This window comes from Aedes albopictus, chromosome 3, assembly GCF_035046485.1.
Source record: "Aedes albopictus strain Foshan chromosome 3, AalbF5, whole genome shotgun sequence".
NCBI lineage: Eukaryota > Metazoa > Arthropoda > Insecta > Diptera > Culicidae > Aedes > Aedes albopictus.
This window is the reverse complement of record NC_085138.1, coordinates 20,169,723-20,186,730: the sequence shown is the minus strand read 5'-3', so window position 1 is coordinate 20,186,730 and position 17,008 is coordinate 20,169,723. Positions and strand designations below refer to the sequence as shown.

Sequence of the window (17,008 nt, the reverse complement as noted above, 5' to 3'; positions counted from 1 at the left end):
CGGCTTATTATATAATTTCAAATGTAACTTGGTTTGAGCCTTTATATGATTTCGTTTTCACAAACAATAAAATAACAACAAGTCGTGTCCGACTCTTGGTTAAAAGTGTGAATATTAGCAAAAATAGTGTTAAAAATACAAGCAAAGTGTGAACAATATTTTGGTGTTTTCGAAAATTTCTTAAATTATGCTGACATCAAGCTGTGCAGCAGAAGCCGATTGCAAAAATCGTTCAGGGAACGTGAGAAAAATCCCCTAGAACAGCGCAGCTGCTGATCCGCGATACGGCTGGGCTGGCATTTGCAGAGGCTGCCCTGGAGCGGCCAATAGGATATTCAGGTAGGTGAATGTAATGAACTCACCTGCATCTGAACTTATTCGAGTTCAACGATGTGCCTAGCGAAATAGTCCCTAAAACACTGTATTTTCATCATCCACTGGCTCTCCAATTACATCCCCTCGCCGTATAATTTCATTTTTACAAACATGAACCCATATATAATCTCGTATATGAGATTACAATAGAGTCGCAACAAGTGCATTTGAAGTTGTTGAAGAATGTCAACTTGAAGTTGTATAAATGTTAACGCAAAGTTGAAGTTACTAATGCTGCCAAATGAAATCGGATAAAATTGTGGGATTCTTATACGATTTCACCTAATTTGATATTGCACCTTATATAATCCTAACTCAATTTGTTCATTAATATAACTTTAGAGTAACATCCTTATATGACTACTGGTTTGCTGGGTACTCCGGATTCCCGGCAGATATCTCACTGATTCCTTGTGTAATCTCATTGGTGAGTGTAGCTGGTCTGGCGATACTGGAGTAGCATCTACGGGCAGTCAATCAAGCTCAAGCTCAAGCTCAAGAATCATAGAAGTTAATAAGCAATAAGATATAATTATTATTCTCCTGCAGTGAAATTCCCACAATTTACGAGACTGGCATTTTTGTGATCGAAAACTTCTCCTCGTTCGACGACAACAAGGTCGCTTACTCGAACGAATTTACCGACACGTTTGGCCACATCTGGCGCATAATGGTGTGGTGCGTGATCTCCGAGGATCAACTAGGCATCTATTTGGAACTGGTCGAGGGATTGCCATGCTGGTAGGGGTTCGACAAAATTTCCAGTTGCTTCCAGAATCATCTAATCAATTACTTCCCACACAGGATTGAATGCCGCTTTCAGTTGCTACATCCCGACTCCAAGCGCGTCATCCACAAACGCATCAAGCAACACTTCGATCGGTCGACGCAGAAGGACTGGGGATTCCGCGACTTTGTTGCCCTGAAGACCATCCTGGACGAAAACTACCTGAAGGATGACGACTCGCTCGAACTGTTATATCACATTCGACCATGCACCGGTGGTGGCGGCGGCGGCGGCGGAGCAGACTTCGAGTAAAGGTGAATGAGCTAAATAATCCATACTTACGGCGGACGACTGATAAGCCGTATAATTATAAGCAATATCGAGAGATGTACAAGAGACTGAACGGGAGACAGGTTGCGAGTTGACCTGCTACCTCGAGTAGGAATAAAGTGTTCTTTTTATCACTGCAAAACGAACGGCTGCAGGCAATGGTTTTGTTTACCTTGTACGATCACCCCAACACGATTTTATTTGCATCGTTAACTGTTGCTAAATGATGACCTGCGATGATGCGCGAAGACATTTCCAATGTTACATAACAGTGATAGTGAGTGTTTCCTCGTCTTTCTTATACTGGGCAATTATCGCCAAGTGTTTCGTGGAGTCTACCTTGGCATCTTTTTTACTAATTCTTCCCTGATGAATCGACATATGATTTTTGTAGTCATTGGAAGCTATTTATAACTATCAGACAATAATTTAAGTAGGTTTCTCTGACACTTGCTTTGCTTTGCTTTGCTTTGCTTTGCTTTGCTTTGCTTTGCTTTGCTTTGCTTTGCTTTGCTTTGCTTTGCTTTGCTTTGCTTTGCTTTGCTTTGCTTTGCTTTGCTTTGCTTTGCTTTGCTTTGCTTTGCTTTGCTTTGCTTTGCTTTGCTTTGCTTTGCTTTGCTTTGCTTTGCTTTGCTTTGCTTTGCTTTGCTTTGCTTTGCTTTGCTTTGCTTTGCTTTGCTTTGCTTTGCTTTGCTTTGCTTTGCTTTGCTTTGCTTTGCTTTGCTTTGCTTTGCTTTGCTTTGCTTTGCTTTGCTTTGCTTTGCTTTGCTTTGCTTTGCTTTGCTTTGCTTTGCTTTGCTTTGCTTTGCTTTGCTTTGCTTTGCTTTGCTTTGCTTTGCTTTGCTTTGCTTTGCTTTGCTTTGCTTTGCTTTGCTTTGCTTTGCTTTGCTTTGCTTTGCTTTGCTTTGCTTTGCTTTGCTTTGCTTTGCTTTGCTTTGCTTTGCTTTGCTTTGCTTTGCTTTGCTTTGCTTTGCTTTGCTTTGCTTTGCTTTGCTTTGCTTTGCTTTGCTTTGCTTTGCTTTGCTTTGCTTTGCTTTGCTTTGCTTTGCTTTGCTTTGCTTTGCTTTGCTTTGCTTTGCTTTGCTTTGCTTTGCTTTGCTTTGCTTTGCTTTGCTTTGCTTTGCTTTGCTTTGCTTTGCTTTGCTTTGCTTTGCTTTGCTTTGCTTTGCTTTGCTTTGCTTTGCTTTGCTTTGCTTTGCTTTGCTTTGCTTTGCTTTGCTTTGCTTTGCTTTGCTTTGCTTTGCTTTGCTTTGCTTTGCTTTGCTTTGCTTTGCTTTGCTTTGCTTTGCTTTGCTTTGCTTTGCTTTGCTTTGCTTTGCTTTGCTTTGCTTTGCTTTGCTTTGCTTTGCTTTGCTTTGCTTTGCTTTGCTTTGCTTTGCTTTGCTTTGCTTTGCTTTGCTTTGCTTTGCTTTGCTTTGCTTTGCTTTGCTTTGCTTTGCTTTGCTTTGCTTTGCTTTGCTTTGCTTTGCTTTGCTTTGCTTTGCTTTGCTTTGCTTTGCTTTGCTTTGCTTTGCTTTGCTTTGCTTTGCTTTGCTTTGCTTTGCTTTGCTTTGCTTTGCTTTGCTTTGCTTTGCTTTGCTTTGCTTTGCTTTGCTTTGCTTTGCTTTGCTTTGCTTTGCTTTGCTTTGCTTTGCTTTGCTTTGCTTTGCTTTGCTTTGCTTTGCTTTGCTTTGCTTTGCTTTGCTTTGCTTTGCTTTGCTTTGCTTTGCTTTGCTTTGCTTTGCTTTGCTTTGCTTTGCTTTGCTTTGCTTTGCTTTGCTTTGCTTTGCTTTGCTTTGCTTTGCTTTGCTTTGCTTTGCTTTGCTTTGCTTTGCTTTGCTTTGCTTTGCTTTGCTTTGCTTTGCTTTGCTTTGCTTTGCTTTGCTTTGCTTTGCTTTGCTTTGCTTTGCTTTGCTTTGCTTTGCTTTGCTTTGCTTTGCTTTGCTTTGCTTTGCTTTGCTTTGCTTTGCTTTGCTTTGCTTTGCTTTGCTTTGCTTTGCTTTGCTTTGCTTTGCTTTGCTTTGCTTTGCTTTGCTTTGCTTTGCTTTGCTTTGCTTTGCTTTGCTTTGCTTTGCTTTGCTTTGCTTTGCTTTGCTTTGCTTTGCTTTGCTTTGCTTTGCTTTGCTTTGCTTTGCTTTGCTTTGCTTTGCTTTGCTTTGCTTTGCTTTGCTTTGCTTTGCTTTGCTTTGCTTTGCTTTGCTTTGCTTTGCTTTGCTTTGCTTTGCTTTGCTTTGCTTTGCTTTGCTTTGCTTTGCTTTGCTTTGCTTTGCTTTGCTTTGCTTTGCTTTGCTTTGCTTTGCTTGTGTACACACACAGGCTCCATCCTTCTATTCCCTGTGCAATTTTAACAGTTCCAGTCAGAAACAGAGAAGCAACTACGAATTGTACGGTCATGCTCTCATGATCAAACAAACTCATCGTGACCTTAATGATGGATTAAATTGTCGTATGAATGTGAATGATCTGCTGAAGGTAGAGTGACCTCACTTCTCACAACTATTTTGGTTCTATACACAGCGCAACATTTTTTTGTCTCAAGAGCAAACTTATGTGTCTCCGAAGGATTTTGGGCCGCCGAATCCGAATCCGGGCTCAGATTTGCTCTAACACGTCACAATTTTGAGCTATACCTCAATTTATAGGGCAAAATATGCGATTTTGGGATTTTTTGACTGCAAGCCATTAAGCAAGGAAATATTGTTTTTAAGCAATCAAAAGGTTAATTGGTCAATTAACATCTAAATTAACGACTCATGCAAAATATTTCATTTTAACTAATTAAATTTGATAGATTTAAGCATTTTATATTAGTATGAAAACTTGCATGCAACTTTTGGAGGGTGACTTGTATGGGAAATATCGTACCTAACATAAATCGCTTAAAACTATCAAATTCGATTTGGTAAAACGAAATATTTTGCATGAGTCGTTAATTTAGATGTTAATTGACCAATTAACCTTTTGATTGCTTAAAAAAATATTTCCTTGCTTAATGGCCTACAGTCAAAAAAACCCAAAATCGCATATTTTGCCCTATAAATTGAGGTATAGCTCAAAATTGTGACGTGTTAGAGCAAATCTGAGCCCGGATTCGGATTCAGCGGCCCAAAATCCTTCGGAGACACATAAGTTTGCTCTTGAGACAGACAAAAAGTTAATTTTTGTTACGCTGTGTAATGAATGCGTTGCGTGCCAACAAATATATGTCCAAAATTGCAGGTTACATGATGTAAAATTGGTAACCTGGTGCTGACCGTGGGCCGCCGGTCTGCGTCGAGAAAATGCGCTACTTGATGACCCGCAACGGTGCAATAAATAAGTATTGCTGTTGCAGCAAAATTTGCTGCAACATTGATGCTTTAATTGTATCCTGATGATGGGGCCCTAATACTGTTGGTCGTGAAGCACGATTTTGCTTTCATAGCATGCTGCGGCGATCATGAGGCAGCTGCGGCAGGTATTTACTCCCACACCATACGATCGATGCACCGCCTACTGCGAGGCAACAAAGCAACACTGCTAGAGTGCCATCAAATAATCAATTTACGATTTCATCTCGCGCAAACAATTCAATCAATCATCAGTGACACGAGCCGAGCGTAGGTAAGTGGCACTCTTCACTCGTCAGTTGGTTGTAGATTGTAGAAGATGAATGAAACCTTAGCTGCTAGGAAAATTATGATGGAGAAGCGTCCTGGGGCCGTCAACAGTCAGCTCAGCAGTTTACCCGACGTCTCCACTAGACAGAAATGTCTTGCCATTTTGCTGGACAGATGTGTCATGACAGAAATGTTCTCTCGCTGTTTGCATGGAAAGCAGCGGTGTTGATCATTACTGTTACGTTTTCTCTTTCTGGCAGCAAAATGGCAAGACATTTCAGACTAGTGGAGACGTGGGGTTAGCTCGGTAACACAACCTCCGTCATCACTCGTTCATCAACATTCACAGAAAGAAATGACGATGTTTCGGTGAATCGATTGGCCACGATCCGAACGGACAGGAGAGTGACGTTTATGCTATTGCTTTAGTTCCAGTAGCTCGTCCAGTATCATAAGATGGTCGCGGTTTTTAAAATTGTGAAATTTGCTCTTTAATGTTCTTATGGATATCAAAATTTTAGAAAATTTATGGCGGTTTTGAAAGATTTGTGTCAATGTCAATCCTTTCAAAACCATCAAAGTTTAATTCACCTTTGAAACGCTTGTCAGTCATGATATTGAACTGCCTGCCAACAGTATGCTATTGCCTATTGCTTTTACAATTATGGTAGAGAGACCCATGGATTGGAACTAAGAACTCATAGATTTTTTGAATCTCAGTCTACTGTTGTAAACAAGTGAGCGGATTAGTAAGTAAGAAGTAAGAAGTAATAATAAATAATGAAAAATAAGTAAAAAAGTAAATAAGTAAGTACATTAGTAAGTAAGTGAGTAGTCAGTAAGTAAATAAGGAAATAGGTAAGTAAGTAATACATGGTTTAACATTTGAAGGTATTTAGCGCAAGTAATCATACCACTTCTTACAAGGGTTTATTTGCAATTTGATTATGGCGATAATTTGCTGTACTGACGTTGGGATGATGTTGCTCTTATTGCCAAATAAGGCATTTGCGCAAATGTCCAGGAAATGTTCACTTTGAAAATAGCAACTAGAATGCTCACCCAAGGCTGGTGCCTCCGTAGCTACCAGGAAGCATCATCAGCTTGCCCGTGGTTTCGAAACAACAACCCCATAGAGACGATCCAGCCGTAGCTAATCATGATAGTGCAGAAAAACTACAGAACCGTTGCTTATGTAATTCGTCCATTGGCCCATACAGCCTTCGGACAGTTCCCTGACCTATTTCAGATGCCGCGCCGCCGCCACCAGTCTGGGAGTTGGAGTGTGCATCATCGCGTCGGGACGACACGGTTCGAGCAGATACCTACCGAAGAACATCGGTTCACTGAATTGAACCGTCAATCAACCGTCTGAAGCTCAAATGTCACGATGATCGCGGTTGGTGCGCGCAAAAGTGAATGTACAACGAAGAGAATCTCTAATTAAAATGAGTGCTTCTGCTTGCTGGTGAAATTGCTGAAGCACAGAGGTAATGAGTCAACACTTGAATATATGAAACGACTTATTCGAGGTGGTTATATATATTTCATTTTTTTTAAACAATTAAGCTCAAGTACTTATAATCCAAGATTTGAGAAAGTACTATCAGGCAGAAAAGCCGCAATACAGATTCCGTTGCGCATGAAATGTTAAATGTGGGATTAGCGGAGTTATTTATTTTAGTATAGGGGACAAATTTTATAGAAGATTTTATAGGGAATACAGATGTTCCGTAAGAGTATAGATTTTTAAAAAAATGTCTGGCATCCCTGCTTTCAGGTCTCCATGCGGATAAAGCTTTGAGCGCCAATCCGTACACTCAGAAATAAAAGTATACACGGAATTACTATTATTTATGCATTTTGTATCCGCACAATTGTGCTGTTGAGCAATAACAATTTTGTAAAATTTTTTCAACTGTTTAGCCTTTGGTTTACCTGATGTGAATTATTTTGATGATTGAGCCATTACTTATACTTGCATGTGTGCAAACAAACTTTTGTTTATGTTGTGTGTGAAATTTACTACAACAAGTTAAACAAAAAGTGAGCAAAAATCGTAAAACATGAAAAAGTTTTATCTGTCGCAAATTTTTAATTTTCGATTTATCTAGGTGTACAAAGTTAGGAATCGAAAGACAAGGAATAGCTCTGGCAAATGCCGAAGAAAAAGTGTTGATATATTAAAAAGTCTGAGAGTTCTGGAGAGCCAAATTTGAGCAATGTGTATGGAAATTTCACTTTTTTGAGCTCCGTCACGAAAGGGATATCATCTTCCCCTAAGGCCTTTTCTTGTGTCATCACAAAATGGCTTCTTCAGAATCATCATCCAAATTCAACTTTACACAGTATTGCACTAATACATTTACGTAAGAAAATCGACGCTTACCTTTTCTCTAAAATTCTCCACATCACGCAAGATATTTTGAAAAGAAATAGAACACACTATTCCAAATAAAATTCTCTTTCGAACTATCTATACCACAAAGAAATATTTTCACTCAAACTTGAAAATTATTTAAATTTGTCTCAACCGCACCAAGAGTTCGATGGCAATGTTTACCACCCACCACAGTACAACGACGACGGCAGCAGCGCGACGCGACGGTGCCGTCCGCCGCACAATCATCGATCATTGAACGCAGTGATGTCGATCTTGCGGGCCAATTCATCAATAAAATCAATCAAAATCATTGAAATGGTCAACTCAAATTTATCGATTATACGTCGTAAAATCGAAAACTATTCTTGGAATGATTATTGTTGTACTTTGCATCACATATGATAGTCATAAAAGCAAATAATTTTATTTTGTGAAATCTCCTCCGCACTGTCCGCCAACACTGCTGCTGCTTGCAAACATCAACAACGGAAGAGCATGCTAAGAGTATTCGACCATTTTTAGTATATTACACATAAAACTCGGTGTTTTTCGTAATATTGAGACATGTTTCATTGTTATTTAGCAAAACAGAGTAGTCTACTGCTTGAATTGCTTTAGAATGATTAATAATCTTTAAATGTTTACATTGGTGAAAGCGAGACAAAGAGGTGCTATTTTTGTTTGTTTGTTTATAGAACAAATGTAAAAAGGCTACACCACTACTGTTGCGTTCGATGATTGTTAGCAATAAGAATCGAAAAAGAAGTGCTGAAATAGGAGTGATACAGGGAGTCACCCTAAACCGCAAATATAACCATCTCTTCGCTCTGCGTACATTATGTATTTTATTAGAAAAATAATCTAATCGTTATAAATTTCTTCGTTGTTAAGAATTTTAAGTTAAGTCACCGGTTTTTCATAGCTCATTATATAAGTCATAAATAGTCAAAATTTCATTGCAATCGGTTCATTAAATCCGGAGATATAATAGCTCAAAGTTGGCTATCTGATAATTTTACCTTTTCCAAGAATCTTTATAACTTCGTGAAGAATGGCCCGATCTTTCTCAAATTTGAACCACTGATACACAACTAATTGATGAACTTACAGTAAAAATTTGAGAATATTTGATGGTTTTTTCGAAAAGTTACAGCTCAAACTACTACAGTTTGAGAAGTGAAAATTTTGCCTGTCCCGATCATTTTGTCTATCCCCTGTATGCCAAAAGCTCAGAGCCTTTTATCGAAAACTCAGTTTTCATGCAGTTTTTATATGTTTTGGTACATTTGGTATACAATTTAAATAACAATGTTTGCTTTGATTTCATGTAAAATTTGATTTTATAGACATATAGAAAATTGACATGTTGAAAGGAGGCTTTGCCGCGTGCAGACGTTTTCTGTGCTGCTCGTCACATTTCGTTCGCGTTTGTTAGTTTTTTTTTTCTTCTTCGCGATTCCGCCGACGATTTGACCGGTACTTTCGCGGGTGAGAGTGTTTGTTCTGTGTAGTTTTGAAATAATTTATTGATTTGGAGAAGAAGAAGAATTGTGTTCAATTTTAGTTCCGCGTTGATGGAACGTCCAGTGTCTGGTAGTAGTGCTACGCCATCCGGCGTTGGTGAAAGTAAAGTTTTCTGCGTGATTGCATGCCGTTGCCCTCCTGCTCTCGTATCGAGTGTGAAAATTAGTCGTTAACTCCGCGTCTTAAGACATCATCCGGTAAATTTTCGATTATAGGTACAGTGCTTATGGTGTGGCTTTGATTTGCTCCAGTTTTTCACGTTCTTTTCACGTTTTTGGCAAATATGCCGCGCCATCAGTGATTCGCGAGTGGCTAGAAAATTACAGTGTAGGTTCATGTGCATAATTTTGTGAATTGTGAATGATGAAGCGCAGTTTGTTCCAATGATGACAAACAGCGTACGCGACGGCAGAGAGGCAAGGAATAAGCGTGACAGCGCTGTAAAGAAATTTCCATAGTGATGGCAGCGCTACCTTGGATGGTTTCTGGTGAGATTGTTCTAATTACATATTACTACAATAAATTGAACTAAATACGCGCCAGCTTCGAAGATTATCTTTGAAGCAGGAAGTGTGTTTGCAATATCATTATCCATTTGATAACGGTAATGTACACATGCGGGGCTTGTTGTAAGTGAAAGTGACCTCGGAATGGACGTGAGTAACCAGGCATTCTAAGACGGGTCACTGGATCCCAACAGAGCTATCACCTTTCAACTCCCGGGCTAAAGATGATTTCAGTTTTTAATGTGACATTCAGTTAAAATCGCACAGGCAACTGCAGACATCTTTCTTCCATAATACCACTGCCGGACAGTGGGAGTTGAATTGTACACACACACACACACACACACACACACACACACACACACACACTCACACACACACACAATTTCGCATCGCAATCTGCATTTGTTGCGACAATCCTCCCAATGCGACTTGGGTTTGTCCCAACTTGAACAGAATACGACACGCGAGTTTAGAGATTTTTAAACCTTGCAATGAGATTTTCGAGGGGTAACTTCAAGTTCATCCCAACTAACATTTTCAGCGCTATAAGCTTCAGTCATTTGTTTTCTGTTGTGTTACCATCGAATTGAAGCAGTCAACGCTGAATAAAAGGGAAGCTAGTCAAATATAAACCATGAGCTAATACACGGCTGCAAAAAGAAGCACCATATAGCTACCAAACTTGGTTTTCAAAAATCAATAATTTTGTCACTGTGGCTGCCTTTACTGCACTCTATTTCAACTTCAGGAGATTTCCCGGAAGATATGAAAACTTGAACAAATCGATTAGATGTCCTCACTAACAAAACAGCTGCTAATATACAGTACAATTCGTAATACTGACAAATCCACAAACCAGCGCTTCGAAAGCCGTTATGCAATATCATTACAGCTAGAAGCTGTAATAAAGAAACTGTTGGTATACCAACACGGTTTGTCGGATGTAAATTGTTATTGTCAGAACAAAGTTTAAGCGGGATATATTATAATATATTATTATATTATATAATAGCTACTACACAAATACTTTACAGCTATAGCTATAGCTTTACAGCTTATTTCGATGGTAAGTTAAAAAATGTGCTGGTAATTGGTATATAATGAAACCTTCTTAAGACCTCTCTGGTTTCTCCCTCCACCACAGCCATCTATGGAAAACATTCCCTGGGGAAACTTGAGCCACCTCGGCGCAACCACCAACTTCGGCAAAAAGTGGCACATAGGTTAATCTTATAATTGACATCCACTAGGGCCTGCGTCATCGAACAGAATCAGGCTTTTTATACGGTTTTCATTAGCCACACAAAAATCAAAATTGTTGCCGCCTGAAATCTGATTGCGCTAGTCCGGATTAATTGCATGTTCCAGAGAGCCAATCGGGCTTTGGAATTAACAGGATTCACCCGAACCAGCGATCCAGTGTTCGAATCGGAGCTGAACCATTGCCTTTGCTTGGAATTTCCCAGAATGTGTGGAATTGTTCAAAGAGGCTGGGATTAAATTAGAAATGTTCTATCCAAAAACAGCAGAAATAAGGTTTTTTTTTGTTGACAAAAATGGGAAATTCGCATCAGAATTGTAAATGTAATTTATTACATTAATAAATAAAATGGTAAAACTTTACTCGATTGCATTTTTTTGAAAAAAAAAATAATAATAAGAAAAATAAACAATGCTCTTCCCAAAGCAACCAAAGCAACTAGTAAAATCAAACAATGAATTAATTTACTTCGAACTAGATTTTGTTTGTTTCAAAAGGTTTCACTTAGTTCAAAACAACCAATATTTTAGGTTGTCCTAGTTGGTGGCAAATAAAACAAGCAAGATTATGGTTGTTTAGAACAAATCTTGGTTGAGTTTACCTTCAAAGTCGAAACATAAGTCACCCACAATTTTAGTTTGTTTCAACTAATTCAATTGGTTCAATGAAACTGATATATTGTTTGTGCAAATTTCAATGTGTAATTTAGGTTGAATTTAACTAAAATTTGCTTGTGTTTACTAAATATTTTTCTCCGTGTATCCATCTCTGTGTTGGGAAATTGTTGGGGTTGCTTTTATTGCACTTCACCAACATAAAAAATTGAGATCATGTTATCTGTTATCATGTTATCATATCTGTTACCAGTTGGGATTAAGAATAATTGCCACGCCTTTTTTGTTGTATATTTTGTATCTGTTTTGTCCGATAACTCCTCTTCTCTGGTTGTACGGGTTGTATTATAAACTGCATTACGTCAATTTATTGGTTCAACATCCTTTTTATGCCACCTGATACAACTAAAAAACAATGAAATACACTATTTCATTCAATTTTTCAGTGACGACCTTACAGGGTCGTGTATTGCCCATGAATGTTCTACCTGAATTGATCAACCATGAAAATTGATCGATTTTTTTTTTTCTCATTTCACTACAATGTCCCTGTCGAACGCCTGAATGGCGCAAAAAAAATATTCTTCAAAAAGACGCATTGCCGCACAGAGTGCCTAATGACACACGATTCAAAATGATTATTATGCATGCACGCTCGGTTCTCAATGTAAAAGCGACGTGTACGTCTTCTGTGGATGCGGAGGTGCCGACTTCGGTTACAGTAGGTCTTTTAGCAACCTAAGGTGCCCAAAGGGTCATAACCAAGACGGACTCGACAAAACACTTGCATGAAATGTGTATAATCTTCACCCACCATCGATCAGTTGAAACTATGACGTTCAGCAAAAAAAAACCTTGTAATGCTACATCCGATGAAACTTCTTGGAAACATACACACACGGTATACCCGCAGAGTAGAATAATTGCAGAAGGTCACGTGCCAACTCTGTCCAGTCATGCCACTCTCGCTTTCGGTGCCCATCAGGTTCACCAATAATAATAATTGTCGGTTGTATGCGTAGCGTAGCGTATGTAGGAGGCACGTGTTTTGGGTCATGCTCTCAGATCTGAGTTTTTTTTATGGCCAGCTGCGTACTGCAAAGGAAAGAAACGATTTACCTCTGTCTGGCTAACAGGCCGGATAAGTCTTGTTTCTTCTCAATTTAGGTAGCAGACTTCTTGTTATTGATGATAGAGGATGCGTTTCGCAGAAAATAAATTTGCGCTATTCGCGAGAAACCGTTTCTTCTTGTTCTGGTTCTGATGCTGGTTCTGGTGCTGGTTCTGGTTTTTGTTTTTGGTTTGATCTTAGTCTTGGTATCAATTATGTTGCATAATTATGTGTGATTGGCATATAGCGCAATCATGTTTTTGTGACGAAGGTTTTAACTACATTTTTTTAAGTGTACGTTTTTTTGTAACTGATTCATAGATATGATGCTTTAGAATTTTCAAATAAAAAATAGACACCCATGACTAATTTTTATTAATGGCCCATTCAGTAAAACAATACCGGCAATTATTGAAGATATATCTACGATCGTCCCATCTTTTCGTTTCTTCACTAAACAACTATTCAATCTTATAGGTCTTTCACAAACACGCATCGTCAACGTCACCATCCTACTAAATGAGCATTTGGCAGCCATAGATAATCCTGACAATGAGCGTGGCCCGTTCCTTTCTAACGGTCAGCGGTCATCAGCAGACAGGTGTCAAGCAATCACAACAAGCAAATTTGTCAAAGAATGTGGTAAACGTTAGCCTAGCAACATATCACACATGCAAAAAAACACACTGTTGACGAGCACTAGGGCCCACTGCGCGAATCACTATGCGACGAACGACAGCCAGTTACACTGCATTCCCCAAACATAATCTACAGTACCTATACTCAATCCCACTCGTACCGACCGTTTTGATGATTATACAATTTAAGTATGGCGTGGTCTGGCTGGTGGTAAGAGCGCATGGTGACTGCGGGACAGCTCGCACGAGCGCGAAAACGCAATTATTTGACTTCTGTATGGCTATGCCGCATCATCTGTCTTATCCAGTGCAGCATCCTTAGAAACGGCCTTCAACCGATTGACCGTCCGCCGATCTCCGATGACGTCCATTTATCCTTTATACTTTTTGAATGGCGATCCTTGGAACTACACGGTCAGAAAATTCACTCATTTTCGAGCTAAAGTGGGACAACACAAAATTGAGTAATTTTTTTTCCAGCGATAGCACTGGCCCAAGTGCGAAAATCTCATCAGTTTAAGCCGTATAACATTCTTGATGATGCGAAGAATATTATACGGCTTAAACCAGTTGGATTTTTGCACTTGGGCCAGCGCTATCGCTGGCAGGGCGCAAAATTTTCGAGCAGACGAGTTGAAGTTCACCGTGCGGCAATTTTCATTCACTTGCTTGCATATTCATATTCAGCTGCTCGATACTCGTTGGTCAACTGAATGAAAGTCAATGAATATTTGTAAACATATTACAAAGTGTTAAATTGCTGATAAAATATTAACGTTTCGATTACAGTTAACGGTGGTTTACACAGATCTTTTCCTATTTGATTGTTGTGGAGTGTTTTTGCAAGGAATCGTACCCATAAACGTAGGTAATTATGAAGATGTTTCTCGATCGGCTTCATGTTCTGTTCAATGACTACGAATTGACTGACTGTGTGAAGAAGGAGAGCGAAAATGAATTTGTTTGTTTTGAATGTTCAGTGCAGAATCATTCACATTCGTGTTGTTTTCAGTCAATGACTATGAACATTTTGCACCCTGATCGCTGGAAATGCAATTTACTCATTTTTTGAGCTGTTCCAGTTTAGCTCAGTTTTGTGTGAATCTTACTCATTTTAGAGTAACATTTTCTTAGCGTGTAGTGACCAGTGCCCAAGTAACCATGATGCTGAAGCCTTTGCATGCTGATATACGGTGTATTTGGAGTAATCATTAAATACTTTACATGCAAACTTAAGGTTGATTTAAAGTGGAAATAGGAAATTATAGAATCAAATTACGGTTATTCTGGTATAATCTTCAATCAGTCGCATAATTGCCATTTCCACTTAAATCAACCTCTAAATACACCGTATATCTGCATGCAATAAGGCTTCAGCACCGTGGTTACTTGGGAAGGCTGGGTATGCTGCGCAATTCAGATCCCATTGTGATCCACTAGCCTCTGCCCAGCAACTCCTATCCCTACCTCCACGCGGTACCGGCCGGAAACTATGAGCAACCTTAGGGAAGATCGGGTAACCAACCCCGGTGGGATCTTTGGTCTTAGGCTGACAGGGAAGGGCCCCCCCTTCGGCAAACCTGAGCGTCTGTTCTCCAGGAGGAGCGGCTCACAACAGCGTCTGATCCCCATGTTAGGGGCGGCTGATCTACGTTCGAGTGCCAGGGAAGGACTCTAAGCTCAACTGTGCACTATGGTCCTCCGGAAAGTAGGGGGTTGGTGTCAGGCCCTACGAGCCGAGCCAGCCGTAAAAAAACCATTGTAACGGAAAATCAGCAACAGAATAATACGAACCGAGACCAACGGCAACGACCCCAGCGAACAAAAAGGATTTGCGATTGGAAACTCGGTACATGGAACTGCCGATCTCTCAACTTCATTGGGAGCACCCGCATACTCGCCGATCTACTGAAGGACCGAGGGTTAGGCATCGTAGCGCTGCAGGAGGCGAGGGGATAGGCAATTTTTTTTTCTCTCACAAAAATGTTCAACACGCTGTAACTTTTCATAGAGTGCATCAAAAATTCTCAAAATTTGACTGTGTATTCCAGGCCCCTGGCATGAATGAAATTTATCGTAGCCAACATCTAACTGCCTTATACTCATTTTCGTGCAAATTAAAACGAGCGTGTAATCAACAAACGCAGCTTTTGTTTGATGTTGTGAGCCACACACGAAATCACATTCACAATGCGTGTTTGTTGGGTTGCTTTATTCAACTAATCGTATGCTCCTCTTACCGTACATTAATATTAAAGCGAGTTTGAAGTGTTTTGTGCTCATAAGCGGTGGAAAAAATGATTCCAAAAACTGATCAACAAACTAAACTAACGTTAAACAAAAAATTGTTGTTGTTTTCGCATTTGAGAGTAGGCGCTATTTATTAGCGCCCAGGACATCCTGTCTACCATGATTCCAATGCATTGATATGGGCCGTGTCAGGCGCCTGTGTGCATGAGTGGTAAAAAATTGAGCTTGATTGGTTAATCTTTCGCCACAGACAAACAGACGTAACACTCTGATAATTCTCAACGTACACCGATTTAACGGTCTTTTTTCAAAATTTGATAGTTGGCCCACTGCCCAACCGTGACGCTCGCATAGTTTTTGTTCGAATTTGACGTTTGCTCACTACCGCCACCTAGTTGGTGGTCGGCCAAACTTAGTCCTTTTAGTATTGGGCGAATATGTTTCCGTAACTATGATTTGAATCGAAAAATGTTCGAAGTGTTACGTCTGTTTGTCTGTGCTTTCGCGAAGAACCGTTCTGGCACAGAGAACAGACGTCCAAGTCCAATTCCAAAGTTGTGTAAGGAATTTAACGGCCTTTTCAAATGGCAACACAAGTGGCAATATGGTGGCGCTAGCATCGCCAGCACGATTGTCAGCCATCTTGTTACGACTGCCTAAACGTCAAAAAGCAAACTCAGCAAAACATTGTTTACTCTACCGAACATGCCAACATGGGGCGCAAGTGCGAATATTACTGGTGCTTAAATAGACAAGGTGTAACTCCCGGAAAATCGTTTTACAATTTTCCCAGGGATGATAAATTGTAAGATAAACGCAATGTTGGCAATCTAAAATTCATAATTATTGTCGAAACAAATTGTAGGTGTTTGCAGTGGGTGTGTCGCTGTGATTCGGTCGAGCTGAGCAATGATTTTTCCCTGCACGGAGCTCGAGCATGTGTAATGAAAAAGATGTGTTCCGACCATTTCCCTCCAGCGGCTTTTCGTATTCCTGGGAGATCTGGCAGTGGGTAAGCTCAATATAATATACAAAACATAAAAATATGAAATATAATAAAATTTACTTTAAAATAGGCTTCGAATTGGACAGATTCCTTGCTGCAACCCAGCGCTGCATGCAGGTGTGGCATTGGATGAACATTCCACGGAAGAATCGGTCGTGATTGACCTCAACAGCACGAATGAAAACGATACAGACGACATGGATAACATTGATTTTATAGAGGATGACGATGACTTTTGGGAATGGATCGAAGCAACTCAAAATCAGCATATCGCAATGGAAAGTATATTGGAAACCTCAAGCCCTGGTGTTGATGTTGCGGAACATGCAAGTGGGTATGTTAATGATCAAAACTCAGATGAAAATTCATAGCAGTATGTACTAAATAAATTCTTGTTTTAGAATCTCGCTAACGATCCAGGAGAACTACAAAATGGAAGTAAAACCACTCGAGCATCTGGCCGACACACACAATTTTTGTGCTTATGATGACAGTGCTATCTGCCTTCCCAGTAATTCCTTCCAGGAAACATTCTCCGCTACAGTAGATACCTCCGATGTAGTACCGGATCATCTTTCGTTAAAAATCAAGGAATATCCTGAATGGATCACTAAAATAACTGAAACGGCCGCTATGAAATGAACAGATAGCGCCACCGTAGCCTTGTGTGTTTGACGTAACTCGACTGCTGTCACTGTGTAA

The 17,008-nt window shown here is 39.8% G+C and overlaps 1 protein-coding gene and 1 long non-coding RNA gene across 3 annotated transcripts in view; both read left to right on the top strand.

Annotated features, from left to right (window-relative positions):
• Positions 1–1,789, top strand: part of LOC109418285 (E3 ubiquitin-protein ligase TRIM37) — a 29,984-nt gene extending 28,195 nt beyond the window's left edge. The window contains exons 3-4 of one of the 2 annotated variants that reach the window (XM_062856213.1): positions 925–1,116; positions 1,180–1,789. In XM_062856213.1, coding sequence (XP_062712197.1) covers positions 925–1,116; positions 1,180–1,414 — 427 coding nt within the window. In that variant the 3' untranslated portion in view covers positions 1,415–1,789. The remainder of the gene's footprint in view (positions 1–924; positions 1,117–1,179) is intronic. The other variant, XM_029864553.2, reaches the window with a different exon arrangement.
• LOC134291971 (uncharacterized) overlaps positions 1–17,008 on the top strand; it is a 165,052-nt gene that overhangs the window by 128,426 nt on the left and 19,618 nt on the right. The window lies entirely within an intron of this gene.